The sequence below is a fragment of the Nerophis ophidion genome, linkage group LG23 (assembly GCF_033978795.1).
Source record: "Nerophis ophidion isolate RoL-2023_Sa linkage group LG23, RoL_Noph_v1.0, whole genome shotgun sequence".
Taxonomy (NCBI): domain Eukaryota; kingdom Metazoa; phylum Chordata; class Actinopteri; order Syngnathiformes; family Syngnathidae; genus Nerophis; species Nerophis ophidion.
Window position 1 is genome coordinate 14,756,308 of NC_084633.1, and position 23,509 is coordinate 14,779,816.

Consider the following 23,509-nt stretch of genomic DNA (forward strand, 5'->3'; position numbering starts at 1 on the left):
AAAAAAGGTCGAGAACCACTGCTCTAAAAGCCGTAGATGTTATTGTCACATAGTAGATGGCAGTATTGTCCTGTTTAAGAGTGTCACGACATTGCTGTCTACGGCAGACAAACTGCTTTAGGGTAGACTAAAATGTGACTGCTGTTGTTGTGTGTTGTTGCCGCGCTGGGAGGACGTTAATGAGACTGCCTAACAATAAGCCCACATAAGAAACCAAGAACTCGCCCTCGATCATTCTACAGTTATAACGTCATTGGGCAGGCACTCTGTTTATATCGTGGAAAAGCGGACGTGAAAACAGGCTGTCGACACATCACTCGGGTCCGCATGAAGCTGGAGGGGGCGTGGCCTCCAACTCCGCCTGATTTTTGGGAGATTTTCGGGAGAAAATTTGTCCCGGGAGGTTTTCGGGAGAGGCGCTGAATTTCGGGAGTCTCCCGGAAAATCCTGGAGGGTTGGCAAGTATGCATTAACTACTGAGTAATTAGGAACATGGTCTAAAATTGGGTGAAAAAAAATTAACAAAGACTTAATTTAGAGTTGTTTGGACACTATGGAGACATATGCTAAGTCAGTGTTTTTCAAGCTTTTCTGAGCTAAGGCACACTTTATTCATTGAAAAAATCCTGAGCCACACAACCAAGCAGAAATATTTGAAAATTGAAACTCAGCAGCCGATATTGACAATTAAAAAGTAATTCTCGCAATTGTTGGATATGATTTCAAACCATAACCAGGCATGCATCAATATAGCTCTTGTCTCGAAGTAGGTGTACTGTCACCACCTGTCACATCACGCCGTGACTTATTCTGACTTTTTTGCTGTTTTCCTGTGTGTAGTGTTTTAGTTCTTGTTTTGCGCTCCTATTCTGATGGCTTTTTCTGTTTATTTGGTCATTTCCTCTAGCAGTTTCATGTCTTCCTTTAAGCGATATTTCCCTCATCTGATTTGTTTTAGCAATCCAGACCATTTCAGTTGTTTTTATCCTTCTTTGTGGGGACATTGTTGATTGTCATGTCATGTTCGGATAGACTTTGTGGACGCCGTCTTTGTTCCACAGTAAGTCTTTGCTGTCGTCCAGCGTTCTGTTTTTTTTTTTTTTGCTTTGCATAGCCTTCCCTAAACTTCAATGCATTTTCTTAGGGGCACTCACCTTTTGTTTATTTTTGGTTTAATCATTAGATAACTTTTTACCTGCACACTGCCTCCCGCTGTTTCTGACATCTACAAAGCAATTAGCTACCGGCTGCCACCTACTGATATGAAAGAGTAATACACGGTTACTCTGCCGAGTTATAGACAGCACCGACACTCATCAACAACACATAATTTGCAGACTATAATTGCTGGTTTGCAAAAAGTATTTTTAACCCAAAATGGTGAAATTCGATATAATCTCCCACGGCACGCCAGACTGTATCTCACGGCACACTATTTTACTATTTTCCACAACGTGCCAACTTCACTGTTTTGGGTTTTGTAACCTTCCGCCCGAAACGCAGCTGATATAATTTCTAGCGACCCCCCGCCGTGACCCCGAAATGGACAAGTGGTTGAAAATGGAGCGTTACATTTTTGGCCTTGTTGTGGTATGAATAGTACGAACCACGGGTGTCAAACGTACGGCCCGAGGGCCGGATCAGGCCCGCGAACAGGTTTTACCCGGCCCGCGGGATGAGTTTGCTCAGTATAAAAAATTAACCTGAAATTTTTCAATGAAACGGCTGTTCCAAATGTGTCCACTGGATGTCGCAATAGCAATTCTTTGTATGCTACATATGTACAAAATAAACCACTTGATGTTAAAGTTAAAGTCAAAGTACTACTGTTAGTCACACACACGCTAGGTGTGGGTAATTATTTGACCCATCCCCTTTGTTCCAACCCCTGGGAGGTGAGGGGAGCAGTGAGCAGCAGCGATGGCCGCGCTCAGGAATTATTTTGGTGATTTAACCCCCAATTCCAACCCTTGATGCTGAGTCCCGAGCAGAGAGGTAGTCATCAAACTACATAAATAACATACTGTAATTTGATTTTGATATAGTTTTTTTTTATCTTGATAGATTGAAAATTAACACCAATGAGTTGATTGATGAACATTATCAAATGATTTATTCAGACAATATAAATAAGACAAATAAAGATAGAATGCAATTAACCGCAACATGTAAGTGTAAAAAAAAATACATTATTTGTACATTTTCAGAATGTGCTTATTCTATTTTTAAACAAAGAAAAGAATTTGAAGTTGTGTTTATTTTTAAGTTATTGTGCTATGATTTTACCAGTCCGGCCCACTTAGGAATACATTTTTCTCCATGTGACCTCCGGTCTTTGTAGATGATGCTACATATGTACAAAATTAAACCACTAAAATAAACCACATATTTTTAGTACAGCAGTTGAGGAAAATTATCAAACTACTTAAAAAACATACTGTAATCACATTTTTATACAATTTATTTATCTTAAAAGATTGAAAATTAACACCAATGAGTTGACTGATGAACATTATCACATAATTTATTCAGAAAATATAAATAACAACAAATAAAGATAGAATACTAATAACAGCAACATATAAGTGTAAAAATAACCAACATTATTATAATTTGTACAATTTCAGAATGTGCCTGTTTCTATTTTTAAACAAAGAAAACAATCTGAAGTTGTCTTTATTTTTAAGTTATCATGGTGTTATTTTACCAGTCCGGCCCACTGGGGAGTAGATTTTACTCCATGTGGCCCCCCATTTTTTTTAGTAAGCTCTTACTGTACAAACATGTTACCATGATAGTTTGTGGTACATACACGGAAAAAAATAACTCATAAGATTTACCTGAAAAAATTATTATAAATATTTGCACGCAAATGATTTAAGTAAAATTTAATGCTGCAATATCAAGTAACACTCACTTGCCAGTATCAAGTAAATTCTACTTACCATATAACATAACAGTTGTCAAGATATTAAGTAACAGTTACTTAATTACATCCAAGTTCTAAGTTATATTTACATAAACAAATTAAGTAAAGTCTACTTGTTTTTCATCGGCAGGAACATCATTTTACTCAAAATATTAAGTAAATTCTATATACCGTATTTCCTTGAATAGCCGCCGGGGCGCTAATTAATTTAAAACCTATTCTCACTCCTGCGCTTATCAATGGCATGCAGTTAAAAACTGGGTATGATAAAAAAAAAAAAAAAATTATAAAAAATTATTCTGCGGCTGCGGCCCGGTGGATGGGGACCACTGCTCTACAACATGTCATCGCGCCCACTTTTACACCATGTTGTCTGCGTGCCGGAAGGACACGTTCATTTCGCTGCTTCGCATACGAGATTGCAACGCATACTTGTTCAACAGCCATACCTTTTACATTGACGGTTGTAATATAAACAACTTTAATATGCTTACTAATATGCGCCACACTCTGTGAACCCACACCAAACACATTTCTGGAGAACATCGGCTCTGCAACACATTATAAACGCAAGATAAGAATTACCCATAATGCCACTCTGCAGTGCTCTGTGAAGTGATCCTAACGGCCGGAGCCTGTTGTGCTGTGCGCATGCGTCGTCGTGCATGCGTTTCAAAACGCCAGATTTTCAACAGCCATACCTTTTACACTGACGGTTGTAATATAAACAACTTTAACATGCTTACTAATATGCGCCACACTCTGTGAACCCACACCAAACACATTTCTGGAGAACATCGGCTCTGCAACACATTATAAACGCAAGATAAGAATTACCCATAATGCCACTTTGCAGTGCTCTGTGAAGTGATCCTAACGGCCGGAGCCTGTTGTGCTTGATTGATTGATTGATTGATACTTTTATTAGAAGATTGCACAGTACAGTACATATTCCGTACAATTGACCACTAAATGGTAACACCCGAATAAGTTTTTCAACTTGTTTAAGTCGGGGTCCACGTTAATCAATTCATGGTACAAATATATACTATCAACATAATCCAGTCATCACACAAGTTAATCATCATAGTATGTACATTGAATTATTTACATTATTTACATTATTTACACAGCCATACATTTTACACTGACGGTTGTAATATAAACAACTTTAACATGCTTACTAATATGCGCCACACTCTGTGAACCCACACCAAGCACATTTCTGGAGAACATCGGCTCTGTAACACATTATAAACGCAAGATAAGAATTACCCATAATGCCACTTTGCAGTGCTCTGTGAAGTGATCCGAACGGCCGGAGCCTGTTGTGCTGTACGCATGCGTCGTCGTGCATGCGTTTCAAAACGCTAGATTTTCAACAGCCATACCTTTTACACTGACGGTTGTAATATAAACAACTTTAACATGCTTACTAATATGCGCCACACTCTGTGAACCCACACCAAACACATTTCTGGAGAACATCGGCTCTGCAACACATTATAAACGCAAGATAAGAATTACCCATAATGCCACTTTGCAGTGCTCTGTGAAGTGATCCTAACGGCCGGAGCCTGTTTTGCTGTGCGCATGCGTCGTCGTGCATGCGTTTCAAAACGCCAGATTTTCAACAGCCATACCTTTTACACTGACGGTTGTAATATAAACAACTTTAACATGCTTACTAATATGCGCCACACTCTGTGAACCCACACCAAACACATTTCTGGAGAACATCGGCTCTGCAACACATTATAAACGCAAGATAAGAATTACCCATAATGCCACTTTGCAGTGCTCTGTGAAGTGATCCTAACGGCCGGAGCCTGTTGTGCTGTGCGCATGCGTCGTCGTGCCTGCGTTTCAAAACACTAGATATTCAACAACCATACCTTTTACACTGATGGTTGTAATATAAACAACTTTAACATGCTTACTAATATGCGCCACACTCTGTGAACCCACACCAAACACATTTCTGGAGAACATCGGCTCCGCAACACATTATAAACGCAAGATAAGAATTACCCATAATGCCACTTTGCAGTGTTCTGTGAAGTGATTTTAACGGCCGGAGCCTGTTGTGCTGTGCGCATGTGTCGCCGTGGCCGCGTTTCAAAACACTAGATTTTCAAAAGCCATACCTTTTACACTGACGGTTGTAATATAAACAACTTTAACATGCTTACTAATATGCGCCACACTCTGTGAACCCACACCAAACACATTTCTGGAGAACATCGGCTCTACAACACATTATAAACGCAAGATATGAATTACCCATAATGCCACTTTGCAGTGCTCTGTGAAGTGATCATAACGGCCGGAGCCTCTTGTGCTTGATTGATTGATTGATTGATACTTTTATTAGTAGATTGCACAGTACAGTACATATTCCGTACAATTGACCACTAAATGGTAACACCCGAATAAGTTTTCAACTTGTTTAAGTCGGGGTCCACGTTAATCAATTCATGGTACAAATATATACTATCAACATAATCCAGTCATCACACAAGTTAATCATCATAGTATGTACATTGAATTATTTACATTATTTACATTATTTACACAGCCATACATTTTACACTGACGGTTGTAATATAAACAACTTTAACATGCTTACTAATATGCGCCACACTCTGTGAACCCACACCAAGCACATTTCTGGAGAACATCGGCTCTGTAACACATTATAAACGCAAGATAAGAATTACCCATAATGCCACTTTGCAGTGCTCTGTGAAGTGATCCTAACGGCCGGAGCCTGTTGTGCTGTGCGCATGCGTCGTCGTGCATGCGTTTCAAAACACTACTTGTTCAACAGCCATAACTTTTACACTGACGGTTGTAATATAAACAACTTTAACATGCTTACTAATATGCGCCACACTCTGTGAACCCACACAAACACATTTCTGGAGAACATTGGCTCTGTAACACATTATAAACGCAAGATAAGAATTACCCATAATGCCACTTTGCAGTGCTCTGTGAAGTGATCCGAACGGCCGGAGCCTGTTGTGCTGTGCGCATGCGTCGTCGTGCATGCGTTTCAAAACATTAGATTTTCAGAGTAAAGTTTATGTAATATTTTTAGGTTTATGTACGTACAACTATTAAACATTTAAATAGTATCAGGAAACATATGTAAAACTTAGTCTTCCCCCATAATTCATGTATTACGTTAATAAAATGTTTAATATTACTTAGGAAACTCTGGTTCTTACTGAATGTTAAAAATACTAAGTATACATTATGACAGTTACTCTAATAGAGTTTACAGCACCAAAAAGTCACTTTTTTCAGCGTACTGTCAGTCCTAGTCCTTATTTTGCATAAGTTGGAACTTTTTAATATCTTTGTTTGGAGCGCGTGACCAAATCACGGCGGCGCAATAATCAGGATGAGACACAATGACTGTAAAACTTGTTTGGTTGAAAAATCAGTCATAAAATAGACACATTTTCTGATAACAGAAACAGTCCAACCCATTTTGGACACTTTAGTGTTTATATAACAGTAGATTAATTCAATTGATGATTCATGGTTAGCCCTAACAGCTCAGTTTCATGCACATTCTCCCAAAAAAATACCTTTTAAAATAAGTGACATGGGCTTTACATGTTTTTATCAGAATCATTTATTTTGTTTTACTGTTATTTACAACTTGCTCATTACTGTCAACAAAACTGGATGCACAGTCCAGTTCACTTTACAGTATGTAGCAAACTATTTGTATTTTACGTGGACAGTTGCAGGTTTTCTGACCTACTGTAATAAAATAGCTCAATGCTTTGCAATATTTTTTTTTAATGTCAGCAATAATCTTACAAGAATATTCACTCCATACTAGTGTTGTCTCCATACCAATATTTTGTTACCGGTACCAAGATTATTTGGGTACTTTTCTAAATAAAGGGGACCACAAAAATGGCATTATTGTCTTTATTTTAACAAAAAATCTTATGATACATTGAACACATGTTTCTTATTGCAGGTTTGTCCTTAAATAAAATAGTGAACATACTAGACAACTTGTATTTTAGTAGTAAATAAGCAAACAAAGGCTCCTAATTTAGCTGCTGACATATGCAGTAACATATTGTGTCATTTTCCATTCTATTATTGTGTCAACATTATTAAAGACAAGTGGTAGAAAATAAATGTTTAATCTACTTGTTAGAGATGCGCGGATAGGCAGTTATATCATCCGCACCCGCATCACCAAAGTCGTCATCCACCCGCCGTCCACCCGAACCAACATTTTATCAGGACCGTACCCGCCCGCCAGCCGCCCGCTGAATTACATCAGAGGTTGGCCACCTTTACCACTCACAGAACTATTTAAACCTCTTTCACAATGTAATGTAGCCAATAGGAACCGCTAACGTTCTCGCGACTTTTCATTAGCGTTCATCCTGATGACAAGAATATGGGCGTGCTGTGAAGCCATTGCCTTTGACACCTTCAACATGTACGAACCGATTGTTAGTCCAGCAACATGTTGTGTGCAGCTTCCGCAATCACACGTATCAGATTGAAAGGCATACTGGGTAACACAGAGTACACTGATGGTTGTGATATAAACAACTTTAACACTAATATGTGCCACGCTGTGAAGCCACACAATACAAGATTGACAAACACATTCCGGCAAAACATCCTCACAGTAACACAACATAAACGCAACACAACTAATACCCATAATCCTTTGTATTCATGACACTTCCTGAATATATTTTACACCCCCGCGCCCCCAACCCCGCCCACCTTACCGACGCACGGGGGCGGGTGTATAAAATAGTCAGGAAGTCTCATGAATACAAAGGATTATGGGTATTTGTTGTGTTGCGTTTATGTTGTGTTACTGTGAGGATGTTCTCCCGAAATGTGTTTGTCGTTCTTAATTGGTGTGGCTTCACAGCGTGGCGCATATTACTAAGAATGTTAAAATTGTTTATATCACAACCATTAGTGTACTCTGTCACCCAGTATGCCTTGCAGTCGTGTGCGTGTTGCCCCGGAAGCCACACACAACATGATGCTGGACTGACAAGTAGATCGTGTATGATGTAGAAGGCGACAAAGCCAATGGCTTCATAGCACGCACTAATATTTAATATCTGGGTGACTGCCGGCAGTTATTCAAGAGAATAATAGCGTCTCCTATTTATTTCTTCGCTTTATGACGCGGGTCTTAAATAGCTCTTTGAATGGCAAAGGATACCGATCCCAGAACCATGTATATCAAATGTCTCAGGATGGTTCAACCGCCACCCGCCCGAATCTAATTAAAATCAATGTTTTCGTCATGTCAACCGCCCGACCCGCGGTTTACCCGCGGACTCCGCGGATGACACCGCAAACCGCGTATCTCTACCACTTGTTAATTTCCGGTAATATGTACTTACTTTCTCTTTTAACATGTTCTATCTACACTTCTGTTAACATTTAATAATCACTTATTCTTCTGTTGTTTGATACTTTACATTAGTTTTGGATGTTTCCACAAATTTGGGTATCAATCCGATACCAACCGGATCTTACAAAGGTCCTATTCAAAGTGTGTCTAGGGACATATTTCCTGAGTTTATAAACATAATATAAATATTAAAAAAAAAATAAAGAAAATGTTGTGATGCCAAAAAACACTGACGTAATCATAGTAGTATCGACTAGATACGCTCCTGTACTTGGTATCATTACAGTGGATGTCAGGTGTAAATCCACCAATGGCGTTTGTTTACATTTTGACGCCGGTGAGTAGTGTGTAGTGAAGCACGTTTCGCTAATCCTCGTCTTGCAGGGATGATAGTTGCAGGAAACTTACTTTATTTGTCGCCATGTAGGCGAGGATTAGTGATTTAGAAGTAGGGCTTCACGGTGGTAGAGGGGTTAGTGCGTCTGCCTCACAATACGAAGTTCCTGCAGTCCTGGGTTCAAATCCAGGCTCGGGATCTTTCTGTGTGGAGTTTGCATGTTCTCCCCGTGAATGCGTGGGTTCCCTCCGGGTACTCCGGCTTCCTCCCACTTCCACTGACATGCACCTGGGGATAGGTTGATTGGCAACACTAAATTGGCCCTAGTGTGTGAATGTGAGTGTGAATGTTGTCTGTCTATCTGTGTTGGCCCTGCGATGAGGTGGCGACTTGTCCAGGGTGTACCCCGCCTTCCGCCCGATTGCAGCTGAGATAGGCGCCAGCGCCCCCCGCGACCCCAAAAGGGAATAAGCGGTAGAAAATGGATGGATGGATGGATTTAGAAGTAGCTAAAACACTGTGGATGGACTTTAGCCGCTAGCTTACTAGCCACGTCTTAAAACACCTCTACCTGAGGTCGTTTCAGTGTTATGAGTAAATGAGCAAGTATATAAATAATTTATTTTCTACCACTTGTTCTTAATAATGTTGACAAAATAATGACACAATATGTTACTGCATATGTCAGCAGACTAAATTAGGAGCCTTTGTTTGTTTACTTACTACTAAAAGACAAGTTGTCTAGTATGTTTACTATTTTATTTGAGGACAAACTTGCAACAAGAATCATGTGTTTAATGTTTAATAATTTGTGGTTCCCTTTATTTGGGAAAGCATCACAACACATTATGGTAGCGCTACCAAAATATTGCTATCGGGACAACCCTACTATGTACAGTGGCCATCTACCGCCATGCATTTGCAGCTGATTATGAAGGGAATATCATCATTTACCCTTCAACAACAGGCCTAATATTGCATTATTTTCTCCCCCTGCAGGCGGCGCTGAAGAAGTACCAGGTGGAGCACAAAAGCAAAGGCGACAGTCTGGAGAAGTGCCAGGGGGAGCTGAAGAAGTTGCGCAGGAAGAGCCAGGGCAGCAAGAACCCCTCCAAGTACGGCGAGAAGGAGATGCAAGTGAGTGCCTCGCTGGTTGTGTGTAAAACATCTCAAGTTATGTTGTTTATCATGACATAAATAGCACTTCTTTTTAGATGGTCATCATATGGCCTTTTTCCTGGTTCACATAGGATGATATTCAGAATAAGTGGAAAGGAACAAATTAAACTGTGCAGATTTGTAAGGTGCACTTAAAATTCTTTCATTTTCTCAAAAATCCACAGCGCCTTAAAACCCGGTGCGCCTAATGTACGGAATATTCTGGTTGTGCTTACCGACCTCGAATCAATTTTATTTGGTACATGGTGTAATGATAAGGGTGACCAGTAGATGGCAGTCACACATAAGAGATACGTGTAGACTGCAATGTGACGCTAGTAAACAACACCAAAACTTTAAAATGTTATAAATAACATTACACATGGCACTCAAATGTCTGTCCAAATGTTTTAGTAGGACTTTGAAGTTGACCGCTTGATGGATTGTCGGTCAATTACGGCTACCGTAGTCAGAGGTACAAGCATTAAGATGGTGTGTGTATAAGGACTGCAAAATGGCACCCATTAGCAGACATATTATTTGGCGTTTTGTTTCTCAATATTATGCAAAAGCTACTTGTCTTACCTTCTGGTACCTGCTGATCTGTATTCGAGGTCTGCATAAGTCCTGAGAATTTGCGCACTTCCGCCATTGTAGTCCGTGACGACGACATAGTTGATATTAGGGGTGTGGGAAAAAATCGATTCGAACACGGATCGCGATTCTCTCGTTATGCGATTCAGAATCGATTGTCATTTAAAAAAAAAAATCTGTTTGTTTTTTTTATCAATCCAACAAAACAATACACAGCAATACCATAACAATGCAATCCAATTCCAAAACCAAACCTGACCCAGCAACACTCAGAACTGCAATAAACGGAGCAATTGAGAGGAGACACAAACACGACACAGAACAAACCAAAAAGTAGTGAAACAAAAATCAATATTATCAACAACAGTATCAATATTAGTTATAATTTCAGCGATTAAAAATGCCTCATTGACATTATCATTAGACATTTATAAAAATTAAAAAAAAAGAGCAATAGTGTCACAGTGGCTTACATTTGCATCGCATCTCATAAGCTTGACAACACACTGTGTCCAATGTTTTCACAAAGATAAAATAGGTCATATTTTTGGTTTGTTTAATAGTTAAAACAAATTTACATTTTTGCAATCAGTTGATAAAACATTGTCCTTTACAATTATAAAAGCGTTTTTTTTTTAAATCTACTACTCTGCTAGCATGTCAGCAGACTGGGGTAGATCCTGCTCAAATCCTATGTATTGAATGAATACAGAATCGTTTTGAATCGGAAAAATATTGTTTTTGAATCGAGAATCTCGTTGAATCAAAAAAATGTATATATAATCGAATCGCGACCCCAAGAATCGATATTTTTCCAGGACGCTAAAATATACACCCCCCGCTACCCCTAACAAACCTGCCCACCTCAACTTCCTCATGCTCTCTCAGGGAGAGCATGTCCCAAATTCCAAGCTGCTGTTTTGAGGCATGTTAAAAAAAATATGCACTTTGCCATGTTGGAATTTTTTTCCAAAACTTGAGTTGATTTATTTTGTAAAACCTTGTTATATTGTTTAATGCATCCAGCAGGGCATCACAACAAAATTAGGCATAATAATGTGTTAATTCCACGATTGTATAGATCGGTATCGGTTGATATTGGAATCGGTAATTAAGAGTTGGACAATATCGGAATATCAGATATCGACAAAAAAGTCATTATTGGACATCTCTACTTATAATAAGTATAATTAAAATAAGTTTATTCTCACTAATAACAACTGTACTACTATTGGCTGTTATCTGTTTTAATATGAGAAACAATTGAGTCAAAGTCATAATTTTTTCTTTCATGCTTAAAATAAGAAATTATTACTTTAAAAAAGTAGTTTTATACTTGAGCGTTGATGACACAGCTTTGCAATAGTTGATATTCTAGTTTCAAGCCTGTTTTAATCCATACAGGTCATAAAATCTCAGCAACAAGCTGTAATTGTTTTACTGAGATCATTTAGAACTAAAAACTTAAAACAAGTAAAACACTAACATAAAATTTGCTTAGTGAGAAGAATTATCTTATCAGACAGAAAATAAGCAAATATCACCCTTATTTGAGATATTCAATAATATTAATAATAATAGATTTTATTTGTAAAACAGCACTTTTCATTGAGTAAACAACCTCAAAGTGTTAGTGTATTAAAAAAAATCCAAATAAAAATATAATAAAAATAAATAAAAATAAGAACTAGAAAAGGCTAATAGCTAGAACTAGTATGCATACATCTAAAAAAATACTTTTTTAAAAAAGAAGGGTTTTCAAGCCTTTTTTAAAAGCATTCACAGTCCGTGGTGCCTTCAGGTGGTCAGGGAGAGCGTTTCACAGACTCGGAGCGGCGAAGCAGAAAGCCAGGTCTCCCGTTGTTCGTAGCTTTGTCCTTGGAGGTTGGAGGAGGTTAGCCTGTCCGGAGCGGAGGTGTCGTGTGGAGGATTTGGGGGTGAGCAGTCCATGGAAATGGAGGCACTGGTGGGTTAGTAGGGAGACTTTGTATTCAATCCTGAGTGGAACAGGAAGCCAGTGAAGGGATTTGAGAAATGGTGTGATATGGTCAAATTTCCGCACACTCACTTTAATTTAATCTTACTTAGATTTCAGTTTTTGCAGTGTGGTGCGCCTTATATATGAAAACAGATCGAAAATTAACCGGCAGTGCGCCCTATGGTCCAGAAAATACGGTACCTAAAGACGTGTCTAAAAATGCGGCGAACAATTTGTTCATAAGTCAAAGCATTTAAACTTTATAGTCAAGTTTACTTCAAGAGAACGATGATGTTTGCTTTTGGAATCATTTTGTGTCTGATTATAAAATAAGCTGACACAGCAGTTTATTGCAAACTGATATAGTGTTGCCTTCACTGATGGTCATGAAATATTTACTGCATATTCAGAAAAGTCATGAGTCATAGACATGCACCTTTTTTTTTTTTTTAGTATTAAACACACTTTTGTTGTGTTAAAGGATAGGGGAGAGAGAAAAAAAACAGTCAATAGCCTCAGTTGGTGCTCTGCAGAAAAGGGCTGCAGAGACCACGCACTAACAGCCTGAGGCCCGCAGGCTGATTACGTGGCCTCGCTCTGAGGTGGAGCCGGGTCGCGGAACAATCAATAGCCGCACCGGGGAACGTTTCGGCTGGTGTTTGTTTAGAGAGCGTATCAGACGGACGCCCGATCGGGGCCCCGCCTCTTTGCAGAGTCAACACGCAGTCACAAACATGCGCTTTCCTCATGTGATTGCCAGGCAAGGCTGGGTTAAATCAACACTCCTCTTTTTATTGAACCTGCACTCCTGTGTCATGAGGAGGTAAAAGTTGAATTCCGAGGTGGTACAGAACGGAGTTGAGGTGGGGGAGGTAGGGTTCAAGGGTTTCTGGGTATTTCTTATGTTGTGTCACGGTGCTGATGTTCTTCCAAAATGTGTTTTGTCATTCTTTTTCGGTGTGGGTTCACCGTGTGGCGCATATTTGTAACAGTGTTAAAGTTGTTTATACGGCCACCCTCAGTGTGACCTGTATGGCTGTTGAGCAAGTATGCGTTGCATTCACTTGTGTTTGTGTGAAAGGCCGTAGATATTATGTGATTGGGCCGACACGCAAAGCCAGTGCCTTAAAGGCGGGCCACAAGTATTGTTGTCTGGGTGGAAATCGGGAGAAATTCGGGAGAATGGTTGCCCCGGGAGTCTTTCGGGAAAATCCAGAGGGTTGGCAAGTATGACTGGGAGACGCAACTGCTCTATACTTCGACCTACGTCCGTGTACCCCTCCAAAAGTCCTAAATTTCACTTTTTGAAACCGATACCGATAATTTCCGAAATTACATTTTAAAGCATTTATCGGCCGATAATATCGGCAGTCCGATAGTATCAAACATCTCTATCAAGATCTATGATATACAAAACACAACAAACGTACTGCAATCAACAATCAAGTAATCCATTCATTTTAAATATAATTACAGTTACGCTTTTTTTTTTCTTTTTACAACAATGTTTTAACACGGCATCCAATTATACGTAAAAAAAACAAAAAAAAACAGCCGAACTGACGTCTGTCAAAGTTTGTTATTGTCGAACCCCAAGATGTAGAGAGGAGGCAGGCATTGAACAAGAAAACATGATTTAATAAAAATACCAAGACAAAACCAAACAAAGGGTACAAACAAAAAGCGCGCACGTGGGCGGATAACAAACAAAAGGCCTAGCGTGGAAGCTAACCGGTATCTAGCCGGAAACAGAAGTCGTACTTGTAGAATGAAAGAACAAACTGGAAGCAGGGAACAAAAAACAGTAAGCTACAAACATCAACCGAATATAGCTTACCGCTACGCTGCAAAGACACGACAAGGTACGACACGACAGGAGCGATAACACATCGCAAGAACGACAAGAAGTGACATCGACAAATCAATGCAATAATCCAGCAGTGACTGGATGGGAAGACAGGTCTAAATAGGAGCGGACTGATTGACAACAGGTGTGGCCGGATGCCAATCAGCCGCAGCTGAGGGGGAACACAGCACTCAGGGAGGAAGACAGGAAACCCACAAAATAAGAGCGCTGACAGGAAACACTACACACACACACACAGAGAAAACAAAGACAAATGCAGAGGAAAAAACTAAAACATAGTCAAACTGTCAGAGGCAAGCCTGACAACGTCATGTTCTTTAAATTGCAAACAAGTGAAGACTGAATCAACAGTGACTGCCACTGCTTCAAAACCACCATTAGTGTCTGATGCATTATAACAATTAATTAAATACTAAAACAACGTGTCCAATTAGAAAAATAACTCCAAATTTTGTGAGTTTTTTTTTTTTTTAATTTTTCAAATTATTACCGTATTTTCCACACCTTAAGGATTATGAGGCGCACTGCCGTTGAATGGTCAATTTTTTTTTATCTTCTTTCATACATAAAGCACACCGGATTATAGGGCGCATTCAATCAAGCAATCAATGTTTATTTATAATGCCCTAAATCACAAGTGTCTCAAAGGGCTGCACAAGGCTCAGATCCCACATAAGGGCAAGGAAAAACTCACAACCCAGTGGGATGTCAATGTGAATGACTTTGAGAAACCTTGGAGAGGACCGCGGAAGTGGGTGACACCACCACCCCTCCCCCCTACCCAAAGGCACTACTAGGGTTGTACAGTATACCGGTATTAGTATAGTACCGCAATACTAATTAATCATTTTTGGTACTATACCGCCTCTGAAAAGTACCGGTCCTGTGCCCGTGTCGAAGTCATGTCGTGTCTTTGCTGAATTTACAAGCAGAGGAGCATGTTCGGCAGCGCACGATCACAGAGTACTTACAAGCAGAGACAGTGTGTAGACAGAAAACGGAGAACGGACGCATTTTGGCTTAAAAACTAACGATAAAGGTGACGTTATAACACTGAAACGCCCCCAGGAAGATGTGCTTTAAGACATCAGCAGTGTTTTAGCTACTTCTATATCAGTAATCCTCATCTCCATGGCGACAAACAAAGTAAGTTTCTTACAAGTACCTTTATCACTGCAGGACGAGGAATAGCTAAACATGCTTCACTACACACCGTTGTTCACCGGCATCAAAATGTAAACAAACGCCATTGGTGGATCTACACCATGGGTGTCAAACTCTGGCCCGCGAGCCAAATTTGGCCCACTGTGTAATTTAATTCGGCCCTTGAGGCAATATTAAATTAACATTAAAGCTGGCCCGCCGCTGTAACACCACATTCACCACTAATACTCATACTCGTCAACCCTCCCGATTTTCCCGGGAGACTCCCGAAGTTCAGTGCCCCTCAGGATATTCTCCCGACTTCCACCCGGACAATAATATTGGGGGCGGGCCGTAAAAGCACTGCCTTTGGCGTTCTCTACATGTCGCCATGTCCGCTTTTCCTCCGTACAAACAGCGTGCCGGCCCACTCATATAAAATATGCGGCTCATACACACACACAAGTGTATGCAATGCATACTTGGTCAACAGCCATACAGGTCACACTGAGGGTGGCCGTATAAACAACTTTAACACTGTTACAAATATACGCCACACTGTGAACCCACACCAAACAAGAATGACAAACACATTTCGGGAGAACATCCGCACCGTAACACAACAAAAAACACAACATAAACACAACCGAAGAAATACCCAGAACCCCTTGCATCACTAACTCTTCCGGGACGCTACAATAGATAGATAGATAGTACTTTATTGATTCCTTCAGGAGAGTTCCTTCAGGAAAATTAAACATATACACCCCCGCTACCACCAAAATCCCACCCCAACTCAAACCCACCGCCGAAAAGAGGCATTCAATTTGTATTTTTATTTTATTTGATATGCCATCGATATTTTTTAATTATTATTATTTGAAACTGGATTTTGCATGTCACTATAAAGTTATATAAGCCTTGCTTGTTCAATATTCAATGCAAAACTTGTTTGGGTCCCTATTAAAAGGTTAATTTGTTTAACCTCGGCCCGCGGATTCGTTCAGTTTTAAATTTTGGCCCACTCTGTATTTGAGTTTGACACCCCTGATCTACACCATGGGTGTCAAACTCTGGCCTGCGGGCCAATTTTGGCCCACCGTGTAATTTAATTGTGCCCTTGAGACAATATCAAATAACATTAGAGCTGACCTGCCGGTATTATAACACCGCATTCACCACTAATACTCATACTTATCAACCCTCACGATTTTCCCGGGTGAATCCCGAATTTCAGTGCCCCTCTCGAAAATCTCCCGGGGCAACCATTCTCCCGAATTTCTCCCGATTTCCACCCGGACAACATCATTTGGGGCGTGCCTTAAAGGCACTGTATTCAACGTCCTCTACAATCTGTCGTCACGTCCGCTTTTTCTCCATACAAACATTGTGCCGGCCCACAATCTTTACACACACACACACAAGTGAATGCAAGGCATACTTGGTCAACAGCCATACAGTTCACACTTAGGGTGGCCGTATAAACAACTTGAACACTGTTACAAATATGCGCCACACTGTGAAAATGTAAAATCGTAAATTATCGGTATCAGTTTCAAAATTATCGGTATCTGTTTCAAAAAAGTAAAATGTACGAGTTTTTAAAACGCTGCTTTGTACACGGACGTAGGGAGAAATTCAGATCGCTAATAAACCTTAAAGGCACTACCTTTGCATGCCGGCCCAGTCACATGTTTATGGCTTTTCACACACACAAGTGAATGCAAGGCATACTTGGTCATCACGCATACAGGTCACACTGAGGGTGGCCGTATAAAAACAACTTTAACACTGTTACAAATATGCGCCACACTGTGAACCCACACCAAACAAGAATGACAACCACATTTAGGGAGAACATCTGCACTGTAACACAACATAAACACAACAGAACAAATACCCAGAACCCCTTGCAGCACTAACTCTCCCGGGATATTACGATATATACACCCCCCGCTACCACCAAACCCCGCCAAGTCAATGTTGATATTTACCTCAGAAGGCTGCAAATAGGAAAGAGGCATTCAAATTTTATATTTAATTTAATTTAATATACCATTGATATTTTTTTATTATTATTATTATTATTTGAAAATCGATTTTGCATTTCATTATTAAGTTATATAAGCCTTGTTCATTCAATTTTCAATGCAAAACTTTTTTGGGTCCCTGTTAAAAGGTTAATTTGTTCAACCTTGGCCCGCGGCTTTGTTCAGTTTTAAATTTTGGCCCACTCTGTATTTGAGTTTGACACCACTGAACTACACCTAACATCCACTGTAATGATACCAAGTACAGGCACGTATAATATCTAGTCGATACTACTATGATATTTTCTTGTATCACAACATCTTCTTTAGTTTTTTTAGAATGTATATTATGTTTATAAACTCAGGAAATATGTCCCTGGACACATGAGGACTTTGAATACGACCAATGTATGATCCTGTTGGTATCGGATTGATACCCAAATTGGTGCTATAATCCAAAACTAATGTAAAGTATCCAAACAACAGAAGAATAAGTGATTATTACATTATAACAGAAGTGTAAATAGAACATGTTAAAAGCGAAAGTAAGCAGATATTAACAGTAAATGAACAAGTAGATTAATAATGCATTTTCTACCGCTTGTCCTTAATAACGTTGACACAATAATAGAATGGAAAATGACACAATATGTTACTGCATATGTCAGCAGCTAAATTAGGAGCCTTTTTTTGTTTACTTACTCCTAAAAGACAAGTTGTCTTGTACAGTGGGGCAAAAAAGTATTTAGTCAGCCAGCGATTGTGCAAGTTCTCCCACTTAAAATGATGACAAATGTCTGTAATTTTCATCATAGGTACACTTCAACTGTGAGAGACAGAATGTGAAAAAAATATCCAGGAATTCACATTGTAGGAATTTTAAATAATTTATTTGTAAGTCATGGTGAAAAATAAGTCAACCATTCAAAGCTCTCACTAATGGAAGGAGGTTTTGGCTCAAAATCTCACGATACATGGCCCCATTCATTCTTTCCTTAACACGGATCAATCGTCATGTCCCCTTAGCAGAAAAACAGCCCCAAAGCATGATGTTTATACCCCCATGCTTCACAGTAGGTATGGTGTTCCTGGGATGCAACTCAGTATTCTTCTTCCTCCAAACACGACGAGTTGAGTTTATACCAAAAAGTTCTATTTTGGTTTCATCTGACCACATGACATTCTCCCAATCCTCTGCTGTATCATCCATGTATCCATTTTGGTATAAACTCAACTCGTCGTGTTTGGAGGAAGAAGAATACTGAGTTGCATCCCAAGAACACCATACCTACTGTGAAGCATGAGGGTGGAAACATCATGCTTTGGGGCTGTTTTTCTGCTAAGGGGACAGGACGATTGATCCGTGTTAAGGAAAGAATGAATGGGGCCATGTATCGTGAGATTTTGAGCCAAAACCTCCTTCCATCAGTGAGAGCTTTGAATGATTGACCAAATACTTATTTTCCACCATAATTTACAAATAAATTCTTTAAAATTCCTACAATGTGAATTCCTGGATTTTTTTTTCACATTCTGTCTCTCACCGTTGAAGTGTACCTATGATGAAAATTACAGACCTCTGTCATCATTTTAAGTGGGAGAACTTGCACAATCGGTGGCTGACTAAATACTTTTTTACCCCACTGTATGTTCACTATTTTATTTATGGACAAACATGCAATGATAAACAAATGTTTAATGTACCCTAAGATTTTTTGTTGAAATAAGGCCAATAATGCCATTTTTTGTGGTCCCCTTTATTTAGAAAATTACCTAAAAGTATCGAAATAATTTTAGTACCGGTACCAAAATATTAGTATCGTTCCAACACTAGGTACTACTGTTACAAAACTTTTTTTTTGCAAAACATGCAAGTCAAGTGTTGAGTGGAAACCAGCACCATGTGATCTCAACGGGTGATACAGAGGACCTAAAGATGCTGAGGCTCTTTTCCCCCCCGCCTTCTTTTCTCATCCTCCTCTCCTCCGCATGGTGTTATTCCCGCGGATAAGACGCGCAACGTCTTATCTTATCTCTTCATTAAAACCGAAGATTTCAAGTGCGAGTCTGGCTCGGGGAAACAGATGGCGTTTGATTGATAGCCAGCCGCTTCATGCTCCATCTTCCCCTACTCCTGCTCCATCACACACACACTTGGAAACAGGCCTGGTTGTCTTCCCCCTACACACACACACACACACACCGTCTTATCCACCGTATAAAGTCGCCGCCAGGATGCTAAAAAGCTCATTACGTGGTTCCAAGGACCGGACTGAGGTTCACGCACCTGCTGAGGTAGTTAATAAAAGCGTACGGTCGATTGATGCGGAAAATTTGCATACAAAGGTGATGTTGGGAGTCGACACGGAAATATTTTCCCGTGTGCGTCCCCGGGAGTTTCTTTTTGAGAGAGGAGATGATGAAGTGCAGGGAAAAATGCTGTTTGAATTCCCACAAGAATGAAGAAGAGAGAGAGTGATGTTGTTTGGGAAGGTTGGGATTTAACTTTGAGAGAGGTCTGTTAGTTAAAGGCCTGCCGAAATGAGATTTTCTTATTCAAACGGGGATAGCAGGTCCATTCTATGTGTCATACTTGATCATTTTCGCGATATTGCCATATTTTTGCTGAAAGGATTTGGTAGAGAACATCGACGATAAAGTTCGCAACTTTTGTTCGCTAATAAAAAAGCCTTGCATGTACCGGAAGTAGCAGACGATGTGCGCTAGACGTCGCCAGTATGAGGGCTCCTCACATCCTCACATTGTTTATAATCATAGCCACCAGCAGCCAGTGAAATTTGGATCGAGAAAGCGACGAGTTCCCCATTAATTTGAGCGAGGATGGAAGATTTGTGGATGAGGAAAGTTAGAGTGAAGCACAAAAAAAAAAAAAAGAAACGGCTACGGCTCCAGGCGATGGCAGTGTGAGCGATTCAAATGTTATTAGACACATTTACTAGGATAATTCTGGAAAATCCCATATCTGCTTATTGTGTTAATAGTATTTTAGTGAGATTATAAAGTCATACCTGAAAGTTGAATAGCTGCGGTGAACGCCAGTGTCTCTCAGAGAAGCCAATGGAGGAGCCAAGATCACAGCTGCTTGGTGCCTCGTCTGAGCTGCTGTGACGTAGATGACCATAGTAACTAATTAAATTGCCATAGTAACTGGTATATCATCCATAAGCGCAGATTCCAACCATTGAAATACTTTATATAGTTCAAGACTTACGGTCATTTAAAAACATCACTGCACATCATAACGGCAGCAACACTTTCCATCTTAAAGATCTAAAAAAATTATTTGGGAATGTCCGGCAGGCCAGATTGAAAAGCTTTAACAGGCCGCATTTGGCCCCCGGGCCTTAATTTGCCCAGGTTCGCAATATACGAATACGCACTGCTGATTGGCTGTTACCACTCAGCATGTAACCAATCAGATGGTTGTGTGGGTGGGACAAGGCTGCGTGCTGCAGAGATGTACTGACAGAGGCAGAGGCAGAACTAAGCGGAGCAGCTTGTTAAGACTTCAGTTTAGCCCCAAATGATAATATAAATACATTTAATAAAGTCAAATACAAAGAAGGCAAAAAGAAAAGTGTACGACACTTCTCTTTCGTAAAGTAAATCTGAAGAGTTGATATGGGCATTTACATCAACTATATGATTTGCCTGAGAAGCTGGACAGGACAAAAATAAATAAATACATTTTTATTTATTTATTTATTTTTTTAAGTCTTTAGTTAGGCATTCCAACCAAACTCTTAAATGCCCTGTTTTTAGTGCATTGTTTTGACTCTTGTTTTTTATTGAAAAAAATGCAGGCACTACCAGGTACTTTTCTGATAACGGCTATCCGTCCAGTATCAGCAGATATCGCTTTCCCTCTAAAATCTCTGACATAATCTTTGGTACAAGCAGTCCTGCAGCGTGTTTACTAAAATACCCTCCAATAAGCACACATCATCATCATCATTTTTTTTTATACCTTTCATGTATAGAAGCCGCGTACAGTTCGCACAGCATAAAACGTTTGGCGGACAAAATGAGACAAAGAAGGAGTTGCATAAAACACGTCTTTCTGTGGCAGCATCGGAGAAAGTTGTACATGTAAACAAGTCGATACTATGATTACGTCAATATTGTTTGGCATCACAAAATTTTCTTTCGTTTTTTTTAAATTCATATTGTGTTTATAAACTCTTTGACTTTGAATGCGACCAATGTATGATCCTTTGATGATTTGGTATTGGATTGTTGCCCAAATTTGTGGTATTACTCAAAACTAATGTAAAGTATCAAACAAAAGAAGAATTAGTGATTATTTGATTTAAACAGAAGTGTAGATAGAACATGTTAAAAGAGAAAGTAAACAGATATTAACAGTAAATGAACAAGTAGATGAATAATTCATTTTCTACCACTTGTCCTTAATAATGTTGAAATAATAATAGAATGGAAAAATGACAAAATATGTTACTGCATATGTCAGCAGACTAAATTAGGAGCCTTAGTTTGTTTACTTACTAATAAAAGACAAGTTGTCTGGTACGTTCACTATTTTATTTAAGGACAAACTTGCAATGATAAACATATGTTTAATGTGTCCTAGGATTTTATTGTTAAAATACAGCCAACAATGCAATTTTTTTTTGGTCCCCTTTATTTATAAAAGTGCCGAAAAGTATCAAAAGTACCAAGATATTGGTATCGGGACAACACTAGTAGGTGGCAAGTCAAACAAAATTCAAGCCACAAGCCGTTGAAATATGAAAGCACAAGAAGTAAATAATAATCAACTGTAGTGACGAAGAAGTGAGTTAAGCGAATTATATTTATATAGCGCTTTTCTCTAGTGACTCAAAGCGCTTTACGTAGTGAAACCCAATATTTAAGTTACATTTAAACCAGTGTGGGTGGCACTGGGAGCAGGTGGGTAAAGTCCAAAGGACACAACGGCAGTGACTTGCATGGCGGAAGCGGGAATCGAACCTGGAACCGTCAAGTTGCAGGCACGACCACTCTACCAACCGCCCCAAGAAACAAACATGGCTGTCAATTGTTGGTATTTGCAGCAACATCTTCGTGTCTATTCATTTCCCCAACAAGACATCCTGAGGTGGCTTTTATACAAACCCCGTTTCCATATGAGTTGGGAAATTGTGTTAGAGGTAAATATAAACGGAATACAATGATTTGCAAATCATTTTCAACCCATCCATCCATCCATCCATCCATCCATTTTCTACCGCTTGTTCCCTTTTTTGGGGTTGTGGGGGGCGCTGGCGCCTATCTCAGCTACAATCGGGCGGAAGGCGGGGTACACCCTGGACAAGTCGCCACCTCATCGCAGGGCCAACACAGATAGACAGACAACATTCACACTCACATTCACACACTAGGGCCAATTTAGTGTTGCCAATCAACCTATCCCCAGGTGCATGTATTTGGAAGCGGGAGGAAGCCGGAGTACCTGGAGGGAACCCACGCATTCACGGGGAGAACATGCAAACTCCACACAGAAAGATCCCGAGCCTGGATTTGAACCCAGGACTGCAGGACCTTCGTATTGTGAGGCAGACGCATAAAATAAAAACAGTGCGGGTACTCTCCTGACCCGCCTGCAGTCCAGACCTGTCTCCCATGGAAAACGTGTGGCGCATTATGAAGCGTAAAATACGACAGCGGAGACCCCGGACTGTTGAACGACTGAAGCTCTACATAAAACAAGAATGGGAAAGCTTCAACAATTAGTTTCCTCAGTTCCCAAACGTTTATTGAGTGTTTTTAAAAGAAAAGGTGATGTTACACAGTGGTGAACATGCCCTTTCCCAACTACTTTGGAACGTGTTGCAGCCATGAAATTCTAAGTTAATTATTATTTGCAAAAAAATAAAATAAAGTTTATGAGTTCGAACATCAAATATCTTGTCTTTGTAGTGCATTCAATTGAATATGAGTTGAAAAGGATTTGCATTCCATTTAATTTTACCTCTAACACGATTTCCCAACTCGTTGTGTGTGCTCTGGCTTTTATGTCCTGGG

The 23,509-nt window shown here is 39.7% G+C and overlaps 1 protein-coding gene across 4 annotated transcripts in view; it reads left to right on the forward strand.

Moving 5' to 3' along the window:
- baiap2a (BAR/IMD domain containing adaptor protein 2a) overlaps positions 1–23,509 on the forward strand; it is a 256,159-nt gene that overhangs the window by 177,467 nt on the left and 55,183 nt on the right. For all 4 annotated transcript variants that reach the window (XM_061884942.1, XM_061884945.1, XM_061884943.1 and 1 more), the window contains one exon: positions 9,694–9,831. In XM_061884942.1, coding sequence (XP_061740926.1) covers positions 9,694–9,831 — 138 coding nt within the window. The remainder of the gene's footprint in view (positions 1–9,693; positions 9,832–23,509) is intronic.